This window comes from Hemibagrus wyckioides, linkage group LG09 (assembly GCF_019097595.1).
Source record: "Hemibagrus wyckioides isolate EC202008001 linkage group LG09, SWU_Hwy_1.0, whole genome shotgun sequence".
Taxonomy (NCBI): domain Eukaryota; kingdom Metazoa; phylum Chordata; class Actinopteri; order Siluriformes; family Bagridae; genus Hemibagrus; species Hemibagrus wyckioides.
This window is the reverse complement of record NC_080718.1, coordinates 1,239,683-1,262,355: the sequence shown is the minus strand read 5'-3', so window position 1 is coordinate 1,262,355 and position 22,673 is coordinate 1,239,683. Positions and strand designations below refer to the sequence as shown.

Below are 22,673 nucleotides of genomic sequence, written 5' to 3'. Positions count from 1 at the left end.
CCTGGCAAACGGGACCCCTGGTGATTTTTGTCTGTTACGAGCCACGTAGTGCAGCGGTTTCAGGGGCCCTAGGCCAGATTTACTGGGGCCTATAAACTTTCTTGTCGATGTTAGACCCTTCTTCACCGTTACAATCTCGTTTGCAATCTCGGGTTTCTACGTGTGGGTGTCCTCGCCGGTGCATTGACTTAAACTAAGTAAATAGAGAGGACCTAATGTGCAGGGTTTCACTCTGTCCACCAGGCGCCTCAAAAGCGATGGGCCAAAACGGTCAGATGTGAACGTTTGTGTGCATCGCTGCATGTCAAAGCTTTTCCATAGGACAGACATACCTGTTCTTGTCTAGACCTCATCAGTGAGCAGTACACCCCGCATGGCTTGCCAGCTCATCACAGGGCACTGTGCAAACACATTCACGCACTCGCTCATACCTAATAGCAATTTGTTTCAGCCGATCCACCTACTGGCGTGTCTTTTGGAGGTGAGAGGAAACCGGAGAACACCGGGTGTACACGCACGGGGACTCTGGACAGACTGCAAACTGGTGACCCTGCAGCTGAGAGGTGGGACCTCTTTTAAGTCTTTTGAGACAGTCTGTGCAGACATTCTGTTGATCTTAAAGCGAATTTGTTTAAACTGCTGTTTCCTCAGGTGTAACTCATCCGGAATTGCGGTAAATCGGCACTAGAGGCCAATCCTAGGTGCTGCGCCCAGCCGCATGAGGCCCACAAACCTGTCTGTGTCTCCCTGGTGGTCTAATGGCTAGGATTCGGCGCTCTTGCTGCGGCAGCCCTGGTTTGATTCCCGGTCAGAGAAGCAAGCTCTTTTTTGCGCCCGGCCAGAGCTAGCGGCAGCACACAAACGACGTGCTTTCCGGAGGCTGGTAAACGCCATCCTTCGAGCCGGATTTGAAACGGCAACCTAAGGATGTTCATTTGTAAGCACCTACAGTCCACCGCTCTACTAGCTGCGCCAAAGTTCAATAGTCTGCTTCGGGTGGGGAAGAAAGGAAAAAAAAATGGGGAAGGAGGGGAAGGAAGAAAAAAGAGAAGAAAAGAAAGAAAGGAAGAAAGCAAAGGAGAGACAGAGTGCCACGTGTGATTTATATGCACCTGTTTTGTAATTTTTTTAATTAAAACAAAAAAACTACCAATATTTATATTATTAAATATATATGTTGAAGCACACACCTAAATAAACTTATAATGATAAAACAAAGAATACATTCAAGTCAGGTCAAGAATCTTTTATTGTCCTTTTGACCACATATAGCTGATGCAGTACACAGTGAAATGAGACCATGTTTCTCCAGGACCCTGGTGCTACATAAACAACATAACATAATTACAAAACACAGAGCTAAGGACGGAAAGTAAGCTGTCCTAGCTTCATAAAGTACATCGTGTGCAACATGGTGCAAACAGTGCAAGACAAAAGACAGTGCAAAGAGACAATACAGTACGTATAGCAGCAGTTGAATAATGTGCAAATACAATTTAAATAATACATTATTTAATACATGTACCCTAATAATAAATACAAGTGACACATTATAAAATAGCAATATATTAAACTATAAACAAAACAGAAAAATACTATTTAAACATCAAATATTTAAATATAAAATACATGTAACTTTGTAAGAATACAAGTGCTATATGCAACATATCTATATTTTCTTTATTTTTTTGAGCAACTGCTGTTCTGTCATCATCTCTGTCACTGGACAATAAATTCTGGCCTTGTCTTGGCTATGTCCAGTTGCTGATGTCCTAGAACAACCACACTTTCTGCAAGTGTCGGCCTTCACCTAATGTATGCACGTGGTTGACGTGGCACAGGCGGTTGAAAAGTAATAGCACACATAAGCAGCATTTTAGCGTTGGAAACATTTTTCTTGCTATTACCGTTTACGCGATATGTTGCTTAAACTATTGCAAGAAATTCTGAAATAATATATAAATACAACTCTGAGCGTGTCTCGCGCATGGGAGGCGGGCGCACTAACAATGTACCACAAGCAATAAAAGCTTTCGTTGGCAAGTAAACTTATTAAGATGAGGTTTACATCACAGCACGTAGCACTACACTCCGTTACAAATATAAAAGCTATACATGCTTAAACTATTGCAATACATTCTCAAATAATATATACAAACTAAAGTCACAGTTAAAATATGAAATCTAAACTAGTGTGTGCGCTGGGAACAGTTTAAAGATGATGCATCCAACCTCTTCCTCACTCTCTCTCTCTCTCACACACACACACACACACACACACACACACACACACAGTAGCGGTCTGAAGTACGTATTGCATTTAAAAATTAATATAAAATAAACTATAATACGTATCAGCATGAAAAGTAATAGCATACCTAAGCAGCATTTTAGCATTGGAAGCATGTTTCTAGCTATTACCGTTTAAGCGATATGTTGCTCAAACTATTGCAAAACATTCTCAAATAATGTATAAATACCACTCTGACCGGGTCTCCAGCATGGGAGGCGGGCGCTCTACCAAATAAGCTAAACTGCAGCTTGTAATGTTATTGATATCAGTGGTACTAATATTTTACAATATTTTACACGGGTCTCCAGCATGGGAGGCGGGCGCATTAACAAAGTGCCACAAGCGATGCAACCCGGAGGCGGACGCTCTACCAAATAAGCTAAACTGCAACCCATAACATCAGTGGTACTAATACTTTACATGCATTACCACTAGCCACCATCAAATACACAATATACGATATACACGCTAAATATGCTTAAACTATTGCAAGACATTCTCAAATAATATACAAACTAAAGTCACAGTTAAAATATGTCTATTATCGTATTATCAGGCGGTCTGCCAAATAAGCTAAACTGTAACTTATAACACTATTGAGATCAGTGGAGTAATGTTTTACATATCTACAGATAACCAAAAAAAACCCTCATCCCTCACTCTAGCTGACGTGTCACACACACACACACACACACACACAGCAGCGGTCTGAAGTCCGGGAATAATACATTTACAAATCCATATAAAAAACTATAATACTTATCAGCATGCAAAGTAATAGCACACATAAGCAGCACTGTAGCGTTGGAACCATGTTTCTAGCCATTACCGTTTAGGACTAGTAACCTTTTACGTGCTTGTTTACGACATCTACAGATGCTCGTTTATGGCACCTACCGAAAATCTCAGAGAAAGACCGAACTGTACAGAAACCAGGAAGTGAAGTCCGTGAAAAATGCATGTACAAATTAATATAAAATAAACTACAATACTTATCAGCATGAAAAGTAATAGCGCACTTAAGCAGAACATAACCAACATTTTAGCGATGGAACCATAATTTTAGCTATTACTATTTAGGACTAGTAGCGAGTCCAGGAACCGGAATAATAATAATAATAATAATAATAATAATAATAATAATAATAATAATAATAATAAAAAATAGTGACGATAACAAGAGTGTGATTGCGTAAGCAATGTTGCAATGTTGCATTTCCAGGAGAAAATGCGAGTGTGATTGCGAATATGTTGCTTAAACTATTGCAAGACATGCTCAAATAATATTTAAAAGCTAAAGTCACAGTTTAAAAAGTTTAAGGTAGTTTATGTGGCTGTAGAGTAAGAATTCAAGCTGTAGGAACAGTTTAAAGATGATGTGTCCTTAAAAAACACCTCTTCCCTCACTCTAGCTGATGTCACACACACACACACACACACACACACACGGTAGCGGTCTGAAGTCCTTGAAAAATACATTTAAAATCCATATAAAATAAACCAATATTTTTTTTTCACACCAATTTTTTTGTTACGTGTTTTTTAAATAAGAAAAATGCACTTTATAAATAACAAATAATGTATAAAACAATAATAATACATAATAAAAGAGAATGTAAAGAAATAAACTGGTTTTATTAAGTGTATTTACGTTGAAGATCAGACGAAGATGATGGTGGAGGTGGAGGAGATTGGAGGAGGTGGGTGGCGTTTTTCATTTCGTGCTCTATCGCTTAAGTTAACTTACTCACTACACACTTAATGCTACAATTAATTGCGTAAGCTCGCTCGCTCGTAACTCAGATCTCGGCTCATATCTTAAAGCAAAAAATTGAGCGAGCGACGGCTCGTATCTCGGAAAACTCGTAAGTTGAGTCACTCGTAAGTCAAGGTTTCACTGTATATATATATAAATATATAAACTGTTGCGAGAACTTGAAATAATATATAAATACAACTCCGAGCAGGTCTCGAACCCAGGTCTCCAGCATGTGAGGCGGACGCTCTACCAAATAAGCTAAACTGCCACTTGTAAAGTCATTGAGATCAGTGGTACTAATACTTTACATGCACTACCACTAGCCACCATCAAATACACAATATACGATATACACGCTAAATATGCTTAAACTATTGCAAGACATTCTCAAATAATATACAAACTAAAGTCACAGTTCAAATATGTCTATTATCGTATTATCGGGCGCTCTACCAAATAAGCTAAACTGTAACTTATAACACTACTGAGATCAGTGGAGTAATGTTTTACATGCTTGTTTACAGCATCTACAGAGGAATGTTTACGGCTTCTACCAAGAAGCTAAACTGCAGCTTATAATACTACTGAGATCAGTGGAGTAATGTTTTACATATCTACAGATAACCAAAAAAAACCCTCATCCCTCACTCTAGCTGACGTCACACACACACACACACACACACACACACACACACACACACACTAGCAGTCTGAAGTCTGTGAAAAATACATTTAAAAATCCATATAAAAACTATAATACTTATCAGCATGAAAAGTAATAGCACACATAAGCAGCATTTTTAACCGCTCCGAATTTTGCGCCGCCACTAACGAGGTCAAATCCGCTTCCGGGGCGGTATCATCCTCAGAGTCCATGACTAGCAAAATGTTGGTGTGGCCTAAAGCTGCTAACTTGGCTGCCTCATCCGCTGCAGTGTTACCACTAGTTACGAACGAGCCGTCTGTTTTGTGTGCCGGACATTTGACTATGAGAAGTTTAGCTTCTTTAAGTTTATATAAAGTTATAGCTAAAGTTTAGGGTCTTTTCAGAAAATATTGTTTTCTTTCACTGAGGTCAGTGAGCTCTGACAGAGCATGATTTCTTATAAGGGTGGGCGTAAATGCAAAGCCGCTTCTTGTCAGAGTTCACTATAAACATGTCGCCATAAGCTCATGCCCTAGTACCGTCGTCTATTTATTGTCTTTTACCTTCCACCTGTGAGTGGTCGTTTCAACACAATATTTAAATCGGAACCATTCCAATAACACCTTCAGCTTTTCTTCATTACCTCTACGATATATCTCCAAAATATACGTTTCAAATTCAACCTGTATACACTCCATACCCCACAATGTATTTACACAATGCAAGAATTACCAGTGCAATCACTACTTCAATCCAGCTTCATTTCAAATGCAGCACAATCAGCAAAATATCACCCCCAGATTCAGATCACACTTCACCGTTACACAGTGATTTTCTCAGCATCCGAGAATAACAAAGTCAAGCGTGTACACAACTAGCCATACAATACCATCACCCAGATTCAAAGCCACACAGAAGTTCTCAGATACACCACAACAACAACAAAGACAAACACACCTTATTTACAACGGGGCCCCCTTTTTTTTTTACTTCTGTTTTTTGTCTTTATTTTTTCTCTCTTCACTATCACCTGGACCCGGGAATTTCTACTCAGCACTTTTTCTCTTTGTTTCTTTTCTCTTTCATCACTATCACCTGGACCCGGGAATTTTACGTCTTACTTCTCTGTATTTCTCTTTATTCCCTTTATTTCTCTGTATTTCTCTTTATTCACTTTATTTCTCTTTATTTCTCTTTATTCTCTTTATTTCTCTGTATTTCTCTTTATTCCCTTTATTTCTCTTTATTCCTTTCACTGTATCACCCGGGATCCAGGAATTTTTACTTGTTACACCTGTTACTTGACTCTTGATTTTCTCCCATTGACAGTGTTCTTGTTCACAGAATTTAATTTCTGCTACTGAACACTCTGTTTGCTTCCAAACAAGGTCTTTTTCACAGAACTTTCATACCACCTGGAACCCACCAGGACTTTCGATCATACTGAACCCTGCAGGGACGTTTTTTAGTTCATTCACACATCTGACACCATCCAGTCTTTATCATGCATTAATCATGCAATTTTATCATATGATTTTATATAACTTTAACTTACGATTACTCTATCAAGACAAAACAGAGCTGATCCGTCCTCGGAACGGGCGCCTCCACCTCCCCAGACCACACACAACTAATGCAGAATTTCCATTAAACAGGCTTCTGCCTTACCTTTGTCCTAGATGGCCAAGTGTCTGGTCTGTGGGTGGCAGCTGCAACTGCAGGTCCCAGGTCCGGGGCTCCGTTGTGCTTTGTTCCAATCGCGTATATTCTATCACGTCGGGGTCACCAAAACAATGTGGAAAATATTTTTACCCCATACCCCATATTTTTTGTCCCATACTATAATGTACTACTTAACACTACTCCATTAATACTTCGCTATTATCTGACTCCAAACTCCACATTGACCCGACAGTTCAGTCAAGCAAGACTCTAACTAAAGAAGACGAATCATGCAGACTGGATGAATGCAGATACAAGGTTTTATTTGCAATCAGCGCTGCTTACAAGAACTGAGCTGCTCATGAATGAACATCCCAACAACCTCTGAAATAATCATCATAAAACATAGCCTTTTTATTCTTTTCTCTTATCTTTTCATAATATTCAATCCAAACCCTCTTCACTGAGAAAGTCCCACCTATTTTCTTTTTTGGAATATCGGGTTCTTTTTGGACACCATTATATCTTTAATTTTTAACTCTTTCACATTCCATTATAATTGGACTTTTGAGATCAGTCATATAAAAAATAATGGGCATCTGTGCTCTTATCAGTGGCACTTTCTGGCTTTTTTCATTTAGCAGTTCACTCTGACCTCTGAAGACAGCATGGTTGAGTTTCGGGGCCTCTGCTCCATCTATGATTGCTTCAGTTTAATTCATTGCTCTATTTTTCTTTACATTTGCACTAGCCTGCAGTTTTAATTGCGTTTTCTCTCACGTACTCTCAGCCATATAGCGGGGCACGATGACCCTGGGCACAGCTCCAAGTTTCGTCTACCACTGAAAAGGCCTACCAAACTGATGTTACCCTCACTGTTTCTCATTCCATACCAGCTATGTAATCTCAGCCCAGAGTTAACAAGCATTGCCCAAACCCCTCATCCCGCACGTTTGTGTTAAACCCTACATTATTAAACCTGTAAATAGAGGTGATCAATAAATTGAGGTGGTGCCTGACAACCCAATCATGCTGTCCTCTGATTCTAATTGTTTTATACATATCCAAACAAGAATGCATTCATATACACCTTAAACACTCTAAACCATTCAAATACACTTTAAACACTCCAAACCACTTTGAACACTCTAAACCAGTCAAAAATTACTCCCACAAGATGTAGGAGACAGTGAGGTATTTAGCAGTTTCAGCACAAGGATCTGTAAAGGTGGTGTTTGAAGCTTCTAAAGTGCATGTCCTCTTTCCATTACAACTATAAATAGAAGTAAAAAATGTGAACAAGTATAAGTAAATCTGCTTCTAATTCCACAGCCCATCCTTAGATTGCATTTCTGATCCAAATAGATTCATCTCCTGCACAGAGACACATGTAAAATTGCTGTAGCCCAATAGCAACATCAAAAGAAGTAAAATGCTCATCAGCCCAACCATAAGGAAGCAGAGATCTTACTATGATCCAGCGTGCTGTAGCCTTGCTCACAGATCACAATGTTCTCTAAAGAAAGGAGACAAAATTGAACGTATTCAGTGTGTTGATAGCAAAGACTTGCAATACTAAGTTACTGTTAATTCATTATCTACACAAAGACTATTCATGCTTAACAGACACACCTAAACAATGCACCCTTCTTGTCTTGTTAAAACCTTACTTCATCAGACCAAAAACAGAAATGGTGTTCAAAACTACTCATGATGCTACCTCATCGTTTTACAATGACACAAATTCATATAGGCCTAAAATATTATCCCACTCCACAGTGAGCCTGTTGCTTTTCCCACTGTTCTCTCTTACTTTAAGCTTTCCACTGAATCTGAAACCTCAAATTCAAGTCAGGGTTCCGTACTAAACACAGTACGGAAACTGCTTTACTGAAGGTCACTAATGACCAGTGGTGGGCAAAGTACACATTATTGTACACAAAGTACACAATAAAAGTGCAGATACTCTAGTTAAAATGTTATTCTAATTTTTACTTGATTAAAGTATTTATCCCAGCTCTAATGTTGTCATTTTGTGTATGAACTATTCATTTTATGTCAGAAGAATCTGTCACTCTGCTCACACATGCCTGTTAATACAAGGTCTGAGAAATGATCATGATTCAGATGTCAGTTAACATTATTGTTATTATTGGGAACATGGGGGCTGTAGAACAGCAGGACTTTAGATAAGTTAGGTTTTCCTGTTAAGACTTATGTTATACTTAAGATAGTAACCATTAAAACATGATAAAACACTTTGCTGTTGAAATGTGTGTGTGTCTGTCAGTGTTTACAGGGCACAGGTATTTGTGTCAGTGTTTACAGGACACAGGTATTTGTGTCAGTGTTTACAGGGCACAGGTATTTGTGTCAGTGTTTACAGGACACAGGTATTTGTGTCAGTGTTTACAGGACACAGGTATTTGTATCAGTGTTTACAGGACACAGGTATTTGTGTCAGTGTTTACAGGGCACAGGTATTTGTGTCAGTGTTTACAGGGCACAGGTATTTGTGTCAGTGTTTACAGGGCACAGGTATTTGTGTCAGTGTTTACAGGACACAGGTATTTGTGTCAGTGTTTACAGGACACAGGTATTTGTATCAGTGTTTACAGGACACAGGTATTTGTGTCAGTGTTTACAGGGCACAGGTATTTGTGTCAGTGTTTACAGGGCACAGGTATTTGTGTCAGTGTTTACAGGACACAGGTATTTGTATCAGTGTTTACAGGGCAGAGGTATTTGTGTCAGTGTTTACAGGGCACAGGTATTTGTGTCAGTGTTTACAGGGCACAGGTATTTGTGTCAGTGTATACAGGACACAGGTATTTGTGTCAGTGTTTACAGGACACAGGTATTTGTGTCAGTGTATACAGGACACAGGTATTTGTGTCAGTGTTTACAGGACACAGGTATTTGTGTCAGTGTTTACAGGGCACAGGTATTTGTGTCAGTGTTTACAGGACACAGGTATTTGTGTCAGTGTTTACAGGACACAGGTATTTGTGTCAGTGTTTACAGGGCACAGGTATTTGTGTCAGTGTTTACAGGGCACAGGTATTTGTGTCAGTGTTTACAGGACACAGATATTTGTGCATGGACACTACAAAAGAAAAAGGACACATATAAAGACAGGGTCTATAGCTTGTAAATTGTTTCCTAAATAAAGTGCTTAAAAATAAAAATATATACATCACAACAGAAGGAAATAGTAAGCACTACAGCTGGACAGTCTGACTTGGTAACTCATAAAGAATAACTAATGTGTGCTGGACACTACTGTGTCCTGGGGAATCAGTTTTAAATAAATGACCAGCGAGGATCTAAGCAGATTCACTTTAACAGAAACTTGCTGCTCTACAGATTCAGAGGAAAAAAGTTCAAATTCAGCAAAGTCAGTATTTCAGTATTTAGTAACTAATGCTTTGGTGTGTGATGGGCAATTACAGTATTTGTGCAGTAATTCTGCTTTACATAATAAAAAAACTATGAAAAAGGAATGTTACTTGGTGACTGGTCAAATATCAACAATAAAAGTTGAGTTATTGGGTTATTGGGATGCTGTATAACATCAGTAAGGTTAATATAAGCTGCTGCTCAAGAGCTACTGATTAGCTTACTTAGATAACTAAAGCGGAACTAGCCATACACGACATAATTAAGATAATGACAGATTTGTTCACATACACTAGAAAATCCTTCATTACTGAGAGCTAACATTAGATTCATATTAAAGAAAATGACCATTATGATGATTACAGCACGTGCTCACCTCTACATTTTCACAAAGATGATGTTAGTGAGACAGAGCAGGTATCTGAATATGAAAGAGTCTTTCTTCTGTTCTACATCTTAAAACAAATCCTGCAGGTCAGGTCATGGGTCATGTGTGTGCAGGTAGCGGGATGGGGTCAGGGTTTTTCTACCGAACCGTTAACACTCGCTGCATTTAATGAAACCGGAAAGATACCTAGGTTCAAAAACACTGCGCGCGCTGTAGCTCGGTTTGCTGTGCTGTGATTGGACAACTGCTTTTTATTTATTTTTTTCTAATACAAGTAACGAGAGATGTGAGATAATGTAGTGGAATAAAAAGTACGATATTTTACTTCAAAATCTAGTGGAGTGAAAGTAAGAAGTCTCAAAGAAATGTTATATTTTAGTAAAGTACAGATACTGGAAAAAGACACTTAAGTACAGTAACGAATTACATTTACTTCATTACTGCCCATCACTGATAATGACCTCCTGATGACCCGCGCGGGAGGGGGGGGGGGGTCAGGTGAAGGGTGGGTAGTGGAGAGAACAGCATTGCTATGGCAATGACGGAACACAACGCATCATACAAAGAATCAGAACATGACGTAGTGTTGGTCAGCCACAGTCCAGAGCATCGGCAAGTTAGGAAAAGCAAGCAGCAGTTCACATCGCACCGCGAGAAAGTTTATTTCAGATAGAGCCAGCAGTTTCCTTGCTTTTATTATTCAGACTTGGTACAACGGTAAGTTGTAAAGAAATATGCTATGCTATGTTAATTAATAGTTTTGCTGATTATATAAATTAGCTTTATGTGCCTCAAGAGGCGAGTGCCGTTAAAGCTAACTCTTTCTCTAACTTTTTCTTTATTCAGTTCCAATCAGAGGCCATTTCCAACTTGCTGCCTACTATGGAGCCTGAGTCCATGTCTGAACTACCACGGTGTCCATCTCCAGCTCCTGTGAAACTCACATGGGGTGAAATCATGGACGCCGAGGACAATGAGATGGAGAATGTAGAGCCTTTCTGTTTCTATGTAAGACTTGTGAATATGTTGGGCATACATAACATAAGGATGTTGTGTCTTTCATCCTCTAATTCTCTCTCTTTTTTCTGTTTAAACCAGAATCCCTGGAGCATGGATTACATCAACCAGGTAGAGGAGCAGAAGGTAGAGAAGGACATAGAGGAGCAGAAGGCAGAAGAGCAGGCCAAAGTCCAGCGGCCGCCTGTTAGAAACACAAAGCTCCTTAATGAACGCCTCAGCAAGAATAACAAGGTACTGCAGTAAAGTCTGTCTGCAGATCAAGGCTTAAGAGGACATGCTTTATTTCCATATAAAGACAAGTTTGTGTCTCTATATAGCATATAGCATTTCTAACAGTTTTTGTTCAGCTGTGCTATTCAGGGTTTTTGGGGAGTTCATTGTAACCACTATGCTATGCTATGTTAGTAGTTTTGTTGATTACATAAATTACCTTTATGTGCCTCAAGAGCCAAGTTTCTTTAAAGCTAACTCTTTTTCTTTATTCAGTTTCTGTCAGAGGCAATTTCCAACTTTCTGCCTACTATGGATCCTGAGTCCATGTCTGAACTACCACAGTGTACATCTCCAGCTCCCGCAAAACTCACGTGGGGTGAAATCATGGACGCTGAGGACAATGAGATGGAGAATGTAGAGCCTTTCTCTTTCTATGTAAGACAATAAGCTTGTGAATATGTCGGGCATACATAACATAAGGATGTTGTGTCTTTCATCCTCTAATTCTCTCTCATTTTTTGTTAAAACCAGAATCCCTGGAGCATGGATATCATCAGCCAGGTAGAGGAGCAGAAGGCAGAGGAGCAGAAGGTAGAGGAGCAGAAGGCAGAGAAGCAGGCCAGAGTCCAGCAGCTGCCTGTTAGTGACAAAAAGCTCCCTAATGAACGCCTCTGCAAGAATAAAAAGGTACTGTAGTAAAGTCTGGCTGCAGATCAAGGCCTGAGAGGACATGCTTTATTTCTAGCTTTATTTCCATATAAGGACATGTTTGTGTGTCTCTACTTAGCATATAGCATTTGTATCAGTTATTGTTCAAGCTGTGCTATTCTGTTTTTTGTATGTTTTGTTTTTAATTAACAAATTGGCTTAATTAACAATCTGGATGTTGACTCTGCCCTGTTCTGCAGACAGTGAAACTACTCTTGAGGAACCTTGACTGCAATGTGGATGACAGACAACTACATGAGGAATTCCATCCCTTTGGAACTGTGATCAGTGCAGAGGTCAATTTCAATTACTACCTTCACCTCCCCATACTCCCTCTTTTAGGTTAAAATCACTGTGCACTTGTAGCACAAGAAGATGAGGGTTTTTTATTGTGAACTATTTAACCGGTTTATTTTCTGAATGTGGAAATCTATTATATTGTTACCATATAGTGCATGTAATGCTCATTCTTTGCTTTTCGCATCTCTAAATCTGTTTCCTCTGCAGGTCAATATGGAGAATGGCCATCCCAAAGGCACTGGCTTTGTCATTTTTGCATCTCCTGATGAAGCCAGAAATGCCATCATGAAGATGAACGGCAGGGTATTGGGAAGCAGGCCAGTGTATGTTAGTGTGGTTCAGAGCAAGGAGGAACATGGAGGAAGGCACAGAGAGAGGGCAGAGAGTAGCCTGAAAGAACCCTGTCCAAATCCACACCAGGCTCAAAAGAACATTCAGCCACAGAGTAAGTCACACTTCTCAATTTGTGTTAAGTTTACAACATTGTTAAGGCCTCAATAGGTCCCAATCATAATACTGATTGGATGATAAAGTGAAATGTTTGGTTGTGGCTACAGATGCATCTCCAGAATTGAGGAGAACCAACCAACAGGACAGGAACATATGCAGAGCGCAAACCACACTGCAGTCCCAGGATGCACAGGTATTTTTCTGATTATATTACAGGACTTTAATGATTTTTCCCATGTTTTGGTCACACATTTTTAGCTTAATGATTGTCTTAATACTGAGTGATGGATTACTATAAAATACTAAATCAAACGCTGGATGTTGATTTTGCTCTCTGTTCTGTAGAAGAGTAAGGTGTTTATAAAACATCTGGACTACAGTGTGGACGACAGGCGCCTGCATGAAGCGTTCCTGCCATATGGAACAGTCATCAGTGCAAAGGTCACCTAAAATTACTAAACCCTACATTTTATTTCTTTTTTTTGTTTACTTCTCCTTACCTGCTCTATTATGTCAAAACCAGTGTGCACTTGCAGCACAAGGAGATGAATGTGTAGTTGGGTGTTTTTTTCGAATGGTTGCTACCTCAAATTACTATTAACACTGAAGAGATTCATATTGAATGTGCAATACCAGAACCCTGATACTAACATAATATAGCTATTTTCATTATGTTTTGATGTAATGACAGTGCTAGTTTTTCCTCAAGATTAGCCACATACAGTAGGTGTGTGTAATATTAACTTTTGTGCTTGCTGTATTTCCTTGCTGACCCCTACAGGTGACTGTGGAGAATGGCTGCTCCCGAGGTTTTGGATTTGTGAGCTTCTCCTCTCCAAATGAAGCAGAAAAAGCCATTAAGGAGATGAATGGAAGGATGATGGGCAGGAAGCCACTGTATGTGACGCTGGCTAACAACAATAAGCAGCGCAAGGCTTCCCTCACCCAGACTGAGTGTACAGGAAGCAGTGGTCCAACTGAGCCACACACAAGACCTCACAGATTCTTGCAGAGGGTCCATTCACATCGTGAGTCACAGCTGACCTTGTAATACAAGAAATTTAATGCAATAATAAAATGAAAAATATCAATAAGTGCAATGGTTATACAAACTATGATAAACTGTTTGAGAATTACTGTGATATATAACTGAATAGCTACACAATAATTCTGAACACACAGCGTGTATCTGTGACAGTAATAGGGTAATATGACTCTGCTTTTCTCTTTCAGGTCGTCCCTCTGTTGCACCGGCCACCAGATAAACCTTTTAAACTTTATACTTCCTTTTATCAATATATATATATTGATTTATATTATTATTATAAATTTTGTTAAATTTTGTGAAACTCATTTGTTATTTTTGAATTTTTATATATTATATTATCATACTCATTGCATGTAAAAGCAAATAAACAATTTGGGGCGGGGGGGGGGGTATTTCAGCAGTTGATCATGTTGATAACATGCAAATATAAAGCACACCAACACCAAAACTCATCAAGCTAACAGGGTTTGATTCCTTTTTACACTGAAATCTCAAATCCTTCAAGGTATTCTGTCAATAGCAATAAAAAGAACAGGAAAGAAATTAATTATGTTGCTGCACTTAAAATACCTTTCATACTGCGTGTACTGTATGTACACTGAACTGAAGTAAACTGAAGTAATTCAGATGACAGATTTTTAAAAAATTTATAATAAGAATAAAAAATATATTTCATTCATGAGTTCATAAGAACTTTATTTCTTTCCAGTTTACCCAATATTTCTGAAAAGAGGTAAGAAAAAAGAAGAAGAAAAAGAAAAAGACCAGATGCCCAGCGGTGCATGTGTAGGACACTGTGAGGTATGTAGCAGTAGTGTTACAAGGATCTGTAAAGACGGTGGAGGAAGCTTCGACAGTGCAACTCTTCAGTCCATTGCACCTGTAAATGACAAAAACAATGTTAACATGGCCACTTTAAGAGCTGGACTACAAGTTAACCTACTAAGTAAAAAAAGCTTAAAGAACAAACTAAAAGCTTACAGTGAGGAGACAGTTGAGAGTGTGTTTGGAGCGTAGCAGTTGGTGTTCTGGGTGAAACTGTTGGGGATTCCACTTGAACAGGTTACAGAATCAGCACACCCAAAGTTCACATTCAAGATCTTAATAGTATTCACTCCTGCACAGATATACAGGTAAGCTTACTGTAGAGCAGCAGCAACATAAAAGTATTTAAAGTATTTAAAACTTGTACTGCAACTACTGTACGATGGCTGGACATTCCCATGGTGTTTTATATTTGCGTATAATTGTTGAACAGATGAATGTGGCACTTTCAGGCATCTGGAAATTGTACCCAAGGATGAAATCTTGGCTGATTTCTTTTGATTTTCCCATGGGGTCACACAAGGAAGTGTTTGAGGTGAGCCTTAAAATACATCCACGGATGTGCCTCCAATTAACTCAAATGTTGTCAGTTGACCTATCAAAACGTCCATGACATCAGCATCTTGCATCTTGCCTTTTCAGCTGGGGCAGTGGCATCTCTGCTGCAGACAGGAAGAGACTGGAAAAAATCATAAAAATAGCTCTTTCATAGGATGCAGTCTCGACCCAGTGCAGATGGAGGGAGAAAGGAGGATGATGGTCAGGTTCTGGAAGACTCTGATGACTCTGGGCAGCTCCTGTAGTGGTAGGCTACTTCACCCCAAGTGTTTGAGAGAGTGGTACTGTAGGTCTTTCCTCCCTGCTGCTGTGAGACTGTACAACCAGCACTGCTCCCAGTAGCCCCTTCCACAAACTGGACAATATATTTTGGGATTTCTACTATATCATATGAGAATTGTGCAATAACACAAGATACTTTATCTTGATATTTTCTTTATTTTTTTAATCAGATTACAGTTTATTATTATTATTATTATTATTATTATTATTATTATTATAAACTAAACAAGATAAATAACTGAAATTGTATGAATGAATAGAATTGTAATGAATTATACTTGTTATAACTTGATAACAGAAAACGTTTACAAAAATTGCCCCAGATTACTTGATGTCATTTCATCGATTCTCCAGCAGGTGGCGCAAAGGGATTGTTGGATTTGTTTTACAATTTCTCTGACAGTTAGTGACATGCATTTATGAGTACTGTGTTCATATTTACAAAGCTCTTCACACAGTTAGAGCAACAACGGTCTATAAGGAACGATCTAAGTAAGTATATATTGATATATGAGTGTAAGTAAATAAGTGTAATAAAGTGTATGTGTTAACAATAAGAACAATACAATAATAGTAATTACATTATTATTATAATAATTAATAACGATAACAAACATAAAATAATAATAATAATCATCATCATCATCATCATCATCATCATCATCATCTTCGTGACCCCAATCCGCATCTCAGGTATTCCCACATGGTGTCTCGAGCCGGGTGAATCTGTGCATTTTAGACGTCACGTGCGCGTGCGTATTCGCTTCTTTGAATAGTTTATTTGTATCTTGTGGACTATACAGTATGTAAACTCAGTGGCGGACCGTGCATTTCACACCTAGGCCTTCACTGGTGTCCTTCCTGAATTAATCCTCATCTCTACCATCATTATGACGCCACCATGAGCATCGCTAGGCCATTTTCTTCTCAGCCCTCAGCGATTGTCCATAAACTGTACACAAATTCGTGATCGCCTCAGTCCGCTTTAAGTTTCATATGAAAACTGCGGCAGATTTCGGCTCCTCCCCGTCTTTCAGTCCGCAGAGCGAGGATCAGAGGACAAGTGTGTGTGTGTGTGTGTGTGTGATCAGGAAGACTAGTATTTGGCTTGTTCAGTACGTTATACACATCTATGCAATACAGTGGAATGCTGCAATAAGTTTACCATCCTACCCTGTTAGTCAAACCTTTATTTATTTATTTATTTATTTATTTATTTTTTTAGTATTATACCCTCATTGGGGGCTGAACCCCCCTTAAATGAAACTAGGATCACCCCTGGACGCCACGGCAATAGATACTAATCAACCATTAAATAACAAAGTAAAAAAGAAATTAGTCTACAGTATTTCACACCTCACAAGGAATAGTCAATTTTATTACAGTTACTTTTCTCAAAAAAGACATTCTTGATGACGCATGTAGCAAACTGCAATCTCCCAAGGATCCGAAATGAGACGCAGAGAATATAGAAACAATGTATATGGGCGGTTCGCTGCCTCTGACTACTCCAATTATCCAATCAAAGGACGGGAAATTGCTGACGTAATCATATGCCTGCTAGATGGCCCCAGTGACAACAACTCGAAATCTGATTGGTTAATGTAACAATTTCATTGCCACTTATTTTAAGCTACGGGCGCCTGCACCATTGATTCTGAAGGCCTTAAGGCAGATTTCTTTCACTCTGGTGACACATGATGTCTGCCACTGGCTGAAATATGATTAGATACATACTCTTATCATAAATATACACTACTGGAAACAGAAGAGAATGTAGAGAATAGACTATTGGGAATAATTTAATACACATTCATGGAAAAATATATTAAATATATTAAAATGCAAGTCAGTGATTCAGATCACTGCTGTTTAGGCCAGCAGAGAAGACCTTGCTGGAACTGACGGTCCACCACTGGTAAATACACTGTTTAAAAAAATTAAAGGAACACTTTGAAAACACATCAGATCTCAATGGGGAAAATATCATGCTGGATATCTATACTGAAATGGACTGGGTAATGTGTTAGGAATGAAAGGATGCCACATCATTTGATGGAAATGAAAATGATCAACCTACAGAGGGCTGAACTAATGTAGTATATTAGGATTTTCTCACAGGATTTGTTTTTGCAATCATGTCTAATGTTGTTGATGATCCTTGAAGGTTTAGTTTTCATATTTGTATGTAGTCATACATGTCTAAGTGCTGGTTCAATTATACCAAACGAACAGGACATGGTGTATTAGGATTCTCTCACTGGATATGCTTTTTGAAGTCTAAAGTTGATGACTGTCCTCAAATGTATAGTTTTTATATTTATATGTAGTCATAGATGTCAAAGTGCTGGTTCATTTATACAAAACAACATTCAATAAAATGCCAGTACGTATGTGATACTGAGGTGGAGGGAGTAACAATAAATCTTGCTGGACATTCATGGTCCTGGCATGATGAAAACTGTTTCATGGGGTTTCAGTGAAATACTTTATTAAAGTACACACCAAGAAAAAGATGCATGTAGCCATTTTATTGTATGATTTCATATTTTGTTAGCACAGCAAGTGAAGCCTCTGAACAATTTCAGCACTTGTAGAGGGTGTTGATCCTCAGGATGTCGATGGCGGACAGTTCCTTTCTCTGTCCAATATTCACTGACGGATCAGGAATGGGAGTGATGGTGTCCAGCCCGTTAATGGAGAAAGCTGTTCTTCCATAGTGCATTACAGAGGAGTAGTCGTACGGAGTGTTGAGGTTGTTGGTGTTTTTCAGCTCGAAATTAGACTGCGTGGTTGGGTCGATGTTTTCCCAGTTGATTTTGACGTACTTGTCACGGTCACTCCTAGTATGCTCGTGGTAGAAACCAAGTGCATGGTTCAGCTCATGCTCGACAATGCCATAGTAAACACAACCCAACCTGCTGAGAGAAACCACCTGAGCACCACCTGATCTGCCCACATTAGAGAAACATCTGAGAGAAAAAAGAGGGGAATCAACCATGTCACTTACGTCAAACTAAGGACACTGTACATTAAACAAAATTAGAGAACTCCAAATTCCATTTTCAGGTACAGGGATTGGTTCAGTGGTTCTCACCCATCTTTGCTCTCGATGCTAAGGTAGGAAGTTTGATTTGTCCTGGGAACGAAACGAATGCAGGTTTTGCTGTGGAAGGAGGCCATGGCATTGGCTATTACGGTCCTGTCAGAGAAAGCTGTAGAGAAAACGTTCAATACATTAACAAGTAATAAACAGAGATGTGTCATAATGAGGAAGTCTTTCACTTACAGAAAACACTGCTCATTGTGTAAGGCACCTCCACTAGGCCATTTGAGGACTTCTTCCAAAAGCAGCTGCTGTCGCTGCAGACCAGAGCATTCCTACCTCTTGGCAAGAGTATGTCTCCCTCCAACAACAGTTCACTGGATCCTTCAACCAGAGAACAAAAACAAAAAGAGAGATAAAGACAGCAAAATCAATAAGTAGTAATGGTGGTGTCTTACAATTTCTGTCACTGGTGCCAGCAAGGAAACAGTACCCAAAAGAAATAATTACAAAAATCCTAATCTTACAACAAGACAGGTTCTAGGCCCATATTTGTCGAATATGTAGCAGTAATAATACTGGTGTAGTGAGATCAGGGAGTTATCAGACCGTTGTTGATGGTGAGAATCCTTGACGTGATGTCCACATGCTCAGGTTGGTCGAGATAGAAAGCTTGCGAGAAGCCAAGCAGCAGGGCTAGAATGGAGAGAGACACTATAGACTGCATGATGCTTCGGTGTGGGGAGATGATCTGGATGCTCCTTCACCGTAGCTCGGTGACTGCCAACTGTCATTTCTCACTTTTTATACACACTGACACACACAGAAACAACTTGGAGTAGCTTTCTGGGGATTAACTCTAGGCCTTAATGTCCACTGTCTAATGTGTGGAACTAAAGGGAGGATCCTCTGAACTCAACACTTTAATGCCTCACTGAAGCATCATGAGAGTTAGGAGATTGGTTGGATAATCAGGAGTAATGGATGGACTTTAGCTGGACCATACCTCTTAATGACTGGTTGTTGATCTATGTCTCAGACAGGCTCTAGTTTTATGGAGTGCCTTGTATATTTGAAGGACTTACGAGTTAACCCAAGGTAAACATTCTCTGAATGAATATCTGAGCCATATGGCTGAAGGTCATGTGATTTGTATCCAAAATTTACAAATATGTGTATTTTTGCTCTGGAGAAGCAGGACCTGCAATTAATAATTGTTTGAGAATGCAGACAAATTGACTATTCAGGAAAAGTAAGGTGAACTTGCCGCTTCATGTGAAATGAAATGTGTAGCGTCATTGGCCATTCTCAAATCAACACTGATCTGCTGGTCATCCCAGATGTTTTATCTCCAGCCCAGGATCTCGCAATGGCTCTGAACAACTCCCTGATCTGCCCTTTGGCCACTGCTCACAACCTTGGGGTAACCATGGACAATCAGCTGTCATTTTCCTCCCATGTTACTAATGTCACACGCTCATGACAGTTTCTTCTGTGCAACATCAGAAGGATTCAGCCATTTCTGTCCACACAGGCTGCTCAGGTGCTTGTTCAGTCTTCAGATAGGAGAGTTCAAAAACAGATGGCCCGCCCTGTTCCTTGAGAGTGAAGTAAGTAATGTTTATTACTGTTCATGGTGTTTAATGGCTTGCAATTTGAATTTTCTAGTTATCCTGCATCATGCCTTATATGATAGTAATTCTAATCCATTCTTTATTGTTTAAAATTTTCAGATAAATGCAGAGTTCTTGTGGATCACTACCAAGCCACTGCGATCGAAGTTCCTGTCACAGCAGGACCATTTCTCAGACAAACTAATACAGCAATCTTCAACAAGAAAGGAGGACTGAAGGGGCAGAAGATCAAGGACATCCTGGATATCAAAGATCCTGTAAGTAAAAATCCATGGGAAATGCTTTCACTGTATTGAGGTGGTTATTGCAAGGTTTTTTTGTCCTTAGCTGCTCATTTAAACATTTGAGAAATGGTAAATGGCCTGTTTATATGGTGTTTTTATCCAAAGCACTTCATTGCATTTGCATTTCATTCACCCAACTCGCCAACCAGACAACCAACGGCTTTAGACAGCCTGCTCTCCTCCCTGTTCTGCCATTGCACCCACTTCTGCTAAATTCTATCTTGATTGTTGCCCCTGCTTTAGTGTGACAGCATTGACATCAGGAGGGAATGCATCCTGAGGAGCCTTGTGATCTATCTCAATGAGGATCCAGACTCTTTTTTACAAGGAATATCTGGTAAGTTTATCACAATATACCTCCCATACGGCCTAACACAGTTACTTCGTTCATGACACGTTATTATCGAATCACATGAGTCATGAGTCCTAAATCAGTAAATACGCAAAGAAAAATTCTGTATTTGTATTCTGTAAATGTATTTTGTGGTTTAAATATAAATGATTCTCTCCACAAAATAGTTTTTTTGTACACAATATTATATATGTATTTAAAAGTATTAGCAATTTTCATCAAAAACATACAATTTTTGATGTATTTATATAAATAAAATACATATTTATATGTACATAACATACATACATACAATACATAACATATTTATATAAATAAAATAATGCTGCTCTTAGGTCCAAGACAGACCAAGCTGGCCATCGGGCTGTCGGGTTTGTACAAATGCAGTCCCGGGTCTTACACTTTTTCCCCTCTCTCACACAAGCACTGAACGTCCAGCCCTACATGTCTGTCAGCTGTTGTCTTTGCTCTGTGATCAAGCACCACTTGTTGACCCAGATGAAGACGATGTGAGACAGTAATTCTTTGGCGTCAACTTGGTGTGTCACAGCCCTTAAATTCACACTTTATCTGTAGCCTACCTCCTTCCTTTTCAGTCAGTAAAATAAGTGTAGTTTAAAAGGTGTGATTAATTGTGAACACATAGCGCCAGAAATAAGTGATTTACATGAATTATCATTTTCTATCAGTATTGCATTAGAGATTTTTAGGATGCTTTTAGACAACTCTTTTTTAAATATATATAATATATACTTAAAAAGTTGCTTTATTGACAAATTAAGTGTGTTCTTCTTCTTGATGCTTGGCTGTTGTTCTTTTAAATTACAGTTTCATGAAATCCTCTCATGGAAATGACTAAAGTGCCAGGACATAGGCCGACTGTATATTTTTAGTTTTCATACATCCCTTAAAATTAAGAAGGCCTTGTGACCCCCTCTGAAACTTTGGCAGCCTCTAGTGAGGTTTAGGACCCTGCAGGTAGGGAACCTGTGCCTTAAATCACACACTTAAGTTGAACTGAGCAGTGACAGGGAGTCTCAAAACACCCACACACAAATGCAGTGAAGCTGACAAATAACAAGCACTTTGCAAATAAAGGTTCAACAGCTTATATATATAAATACATATACAACGTAGCATGTAAATATGTTTTTAATAAAAATCACAAATACTTATACAAGTTGTCAATTTCTATTATATACATTTGTGAATCATTGTGTGAACATTCATTAATATTGAGGGCTATCTGATTCCATACACTATAATGAGAAAATCCTATGACCACTATCCATACCCTTGGCTAGATGTTTTAGGCCAAATATTTCAAGCTATGGGATAGGTCATGTCTGCCTAGCAACTGCAAAAGAAGGTGATTTAGCATATTTCATAATATTTGCCTTGGCACCTGATGTGCTAAGGATCTAGTCTGCATCTCTAGCAGGAAAAATGGATAAGAGTAAGGATTTGAGCGAGATTGATGAAGGGCCAAATTGTGATGGCTAGACGACTGGATCAGAGCATCTCCAAAACTGCAGCTCTTGTGGGGTGTTCCTGGTCTGCAGTGGTCAGTATCTATCAAAAGTGGTCCAAGGAAGGAAGTGTGGTGAACCGGCAATAGAGTCATGGGCAGCCAAGGCCCTTGATGCACGTGGGGAGCGAAGGCTGGCCTGTGTGGTCAGATCCAACAGACAAGCTACAGTTGCTCAAATTGCTGAAGAAGTTAATGCTGGTTCTGATAGTAAGGTGTCAGAATACACAGAGCAGTTTGTTGCATATGGGGCTGCATAGCCACAGACCAGTCAGGGT

The 22,673-nt window shown here is 39.2% G+C and overlaps 2 protein-coding genes across 2 annotated transcripts; one reads left to right on the top strand and one right to left on the bottom strand.

Annotated features, from left to right (window-relative positions):
• The first annotated feature begins 11,257 nt into the window (after positions 1–11,257).
• On the top strand, positions 11,258–14,183 carry LOC131359408 (polyadenylate-binding protein 4-like). The gene is made up of 9 exons (XM_058399283.1): positions 11,258–11,398; positions 11,654–11,815; positions 11,912–12,067; positions 12,289–12,384; positions 12,596–12,833; positions 12,946–13,031; positions 13,184–13,279; positions 13,620–13,866; positions 14,072–14,183. Exons 1-9 carry the CDS (start codon positions 11,258–11,260, stop codon positions 14,101–14,103), a joined length of 1,254 nt encoding a protein of 417 aa, XP_058255266.1. The 3' UTR covers positions 14,104–14,183.
• A 3,952-nt stretch (positions 14,184–18,135) lies between these two features.
• On the bottom strand, positions 18,136–19,324 carry LOC131359546 (hatching enzyme 1.2-like). The gene is made up of 4 exons (XM_058399498.1): positions 19,207–19,324; positions 18,841–18,981; positions 18,649–18,766; positions 18,136–18,523 (listed from the first exon to the last, which is right to left on the bottom strand). Exons 1-4 carry the CDS (start codon positions 19,322–19,324, stop codon positions 18,136–18,138), a joined length of 765 nt encoding a protein of 254 aa, XP_058255481.1.
• Positions 19,325–22,673: the final 3,349 nt, after the last annotated feature.

Bases quoted from the DNA above. Each gene is read 5' to 3' on its own strand.
- LOC131359546 (XM_058399498.1), bottom strand. From the start codon at position 19,324: ATGCAGTCTATAGTGTCTCTCTCCATTCTAGCCCTGCTGCTTGGCTTC. The intron at 18,982-19,206 runs GTCTGATAACTC...CTCTGGTTGAAG, and splicing joins GATTCTCACCATCAACAACG to GATCCAGTGAACTGTTGTTG. The intron at 18,767-18,840 runs GTAAGTGAAAGA...TTTTCTCTACAG, and splicing joins CACAATGAGCAGTGTTTTCT to CTTTCTCTGACAGGACCGTA.
- LOC131359408 (XM_058399283.1), top strand. From the start codon at position 11,258: ATGGATTACATCAACCAGGTAGAGGAGCAGAAGGTAGAGAAGGACATA. The intron at 12,385-12,595 runs GTCAATTTCAAT...TTTCCTCTGCAG, and splicing joins GAACTGTGATCAGTGCAGAG to GTCAATATGGAGAATGGCCA. The intron at 13,280-13,619 runs GTCACCTAAAAT...TGACCCCTACAG, and splicing joins GAACAGTCATCAGTGCAAAG to GTGACTGTGGAGAATGGCTG.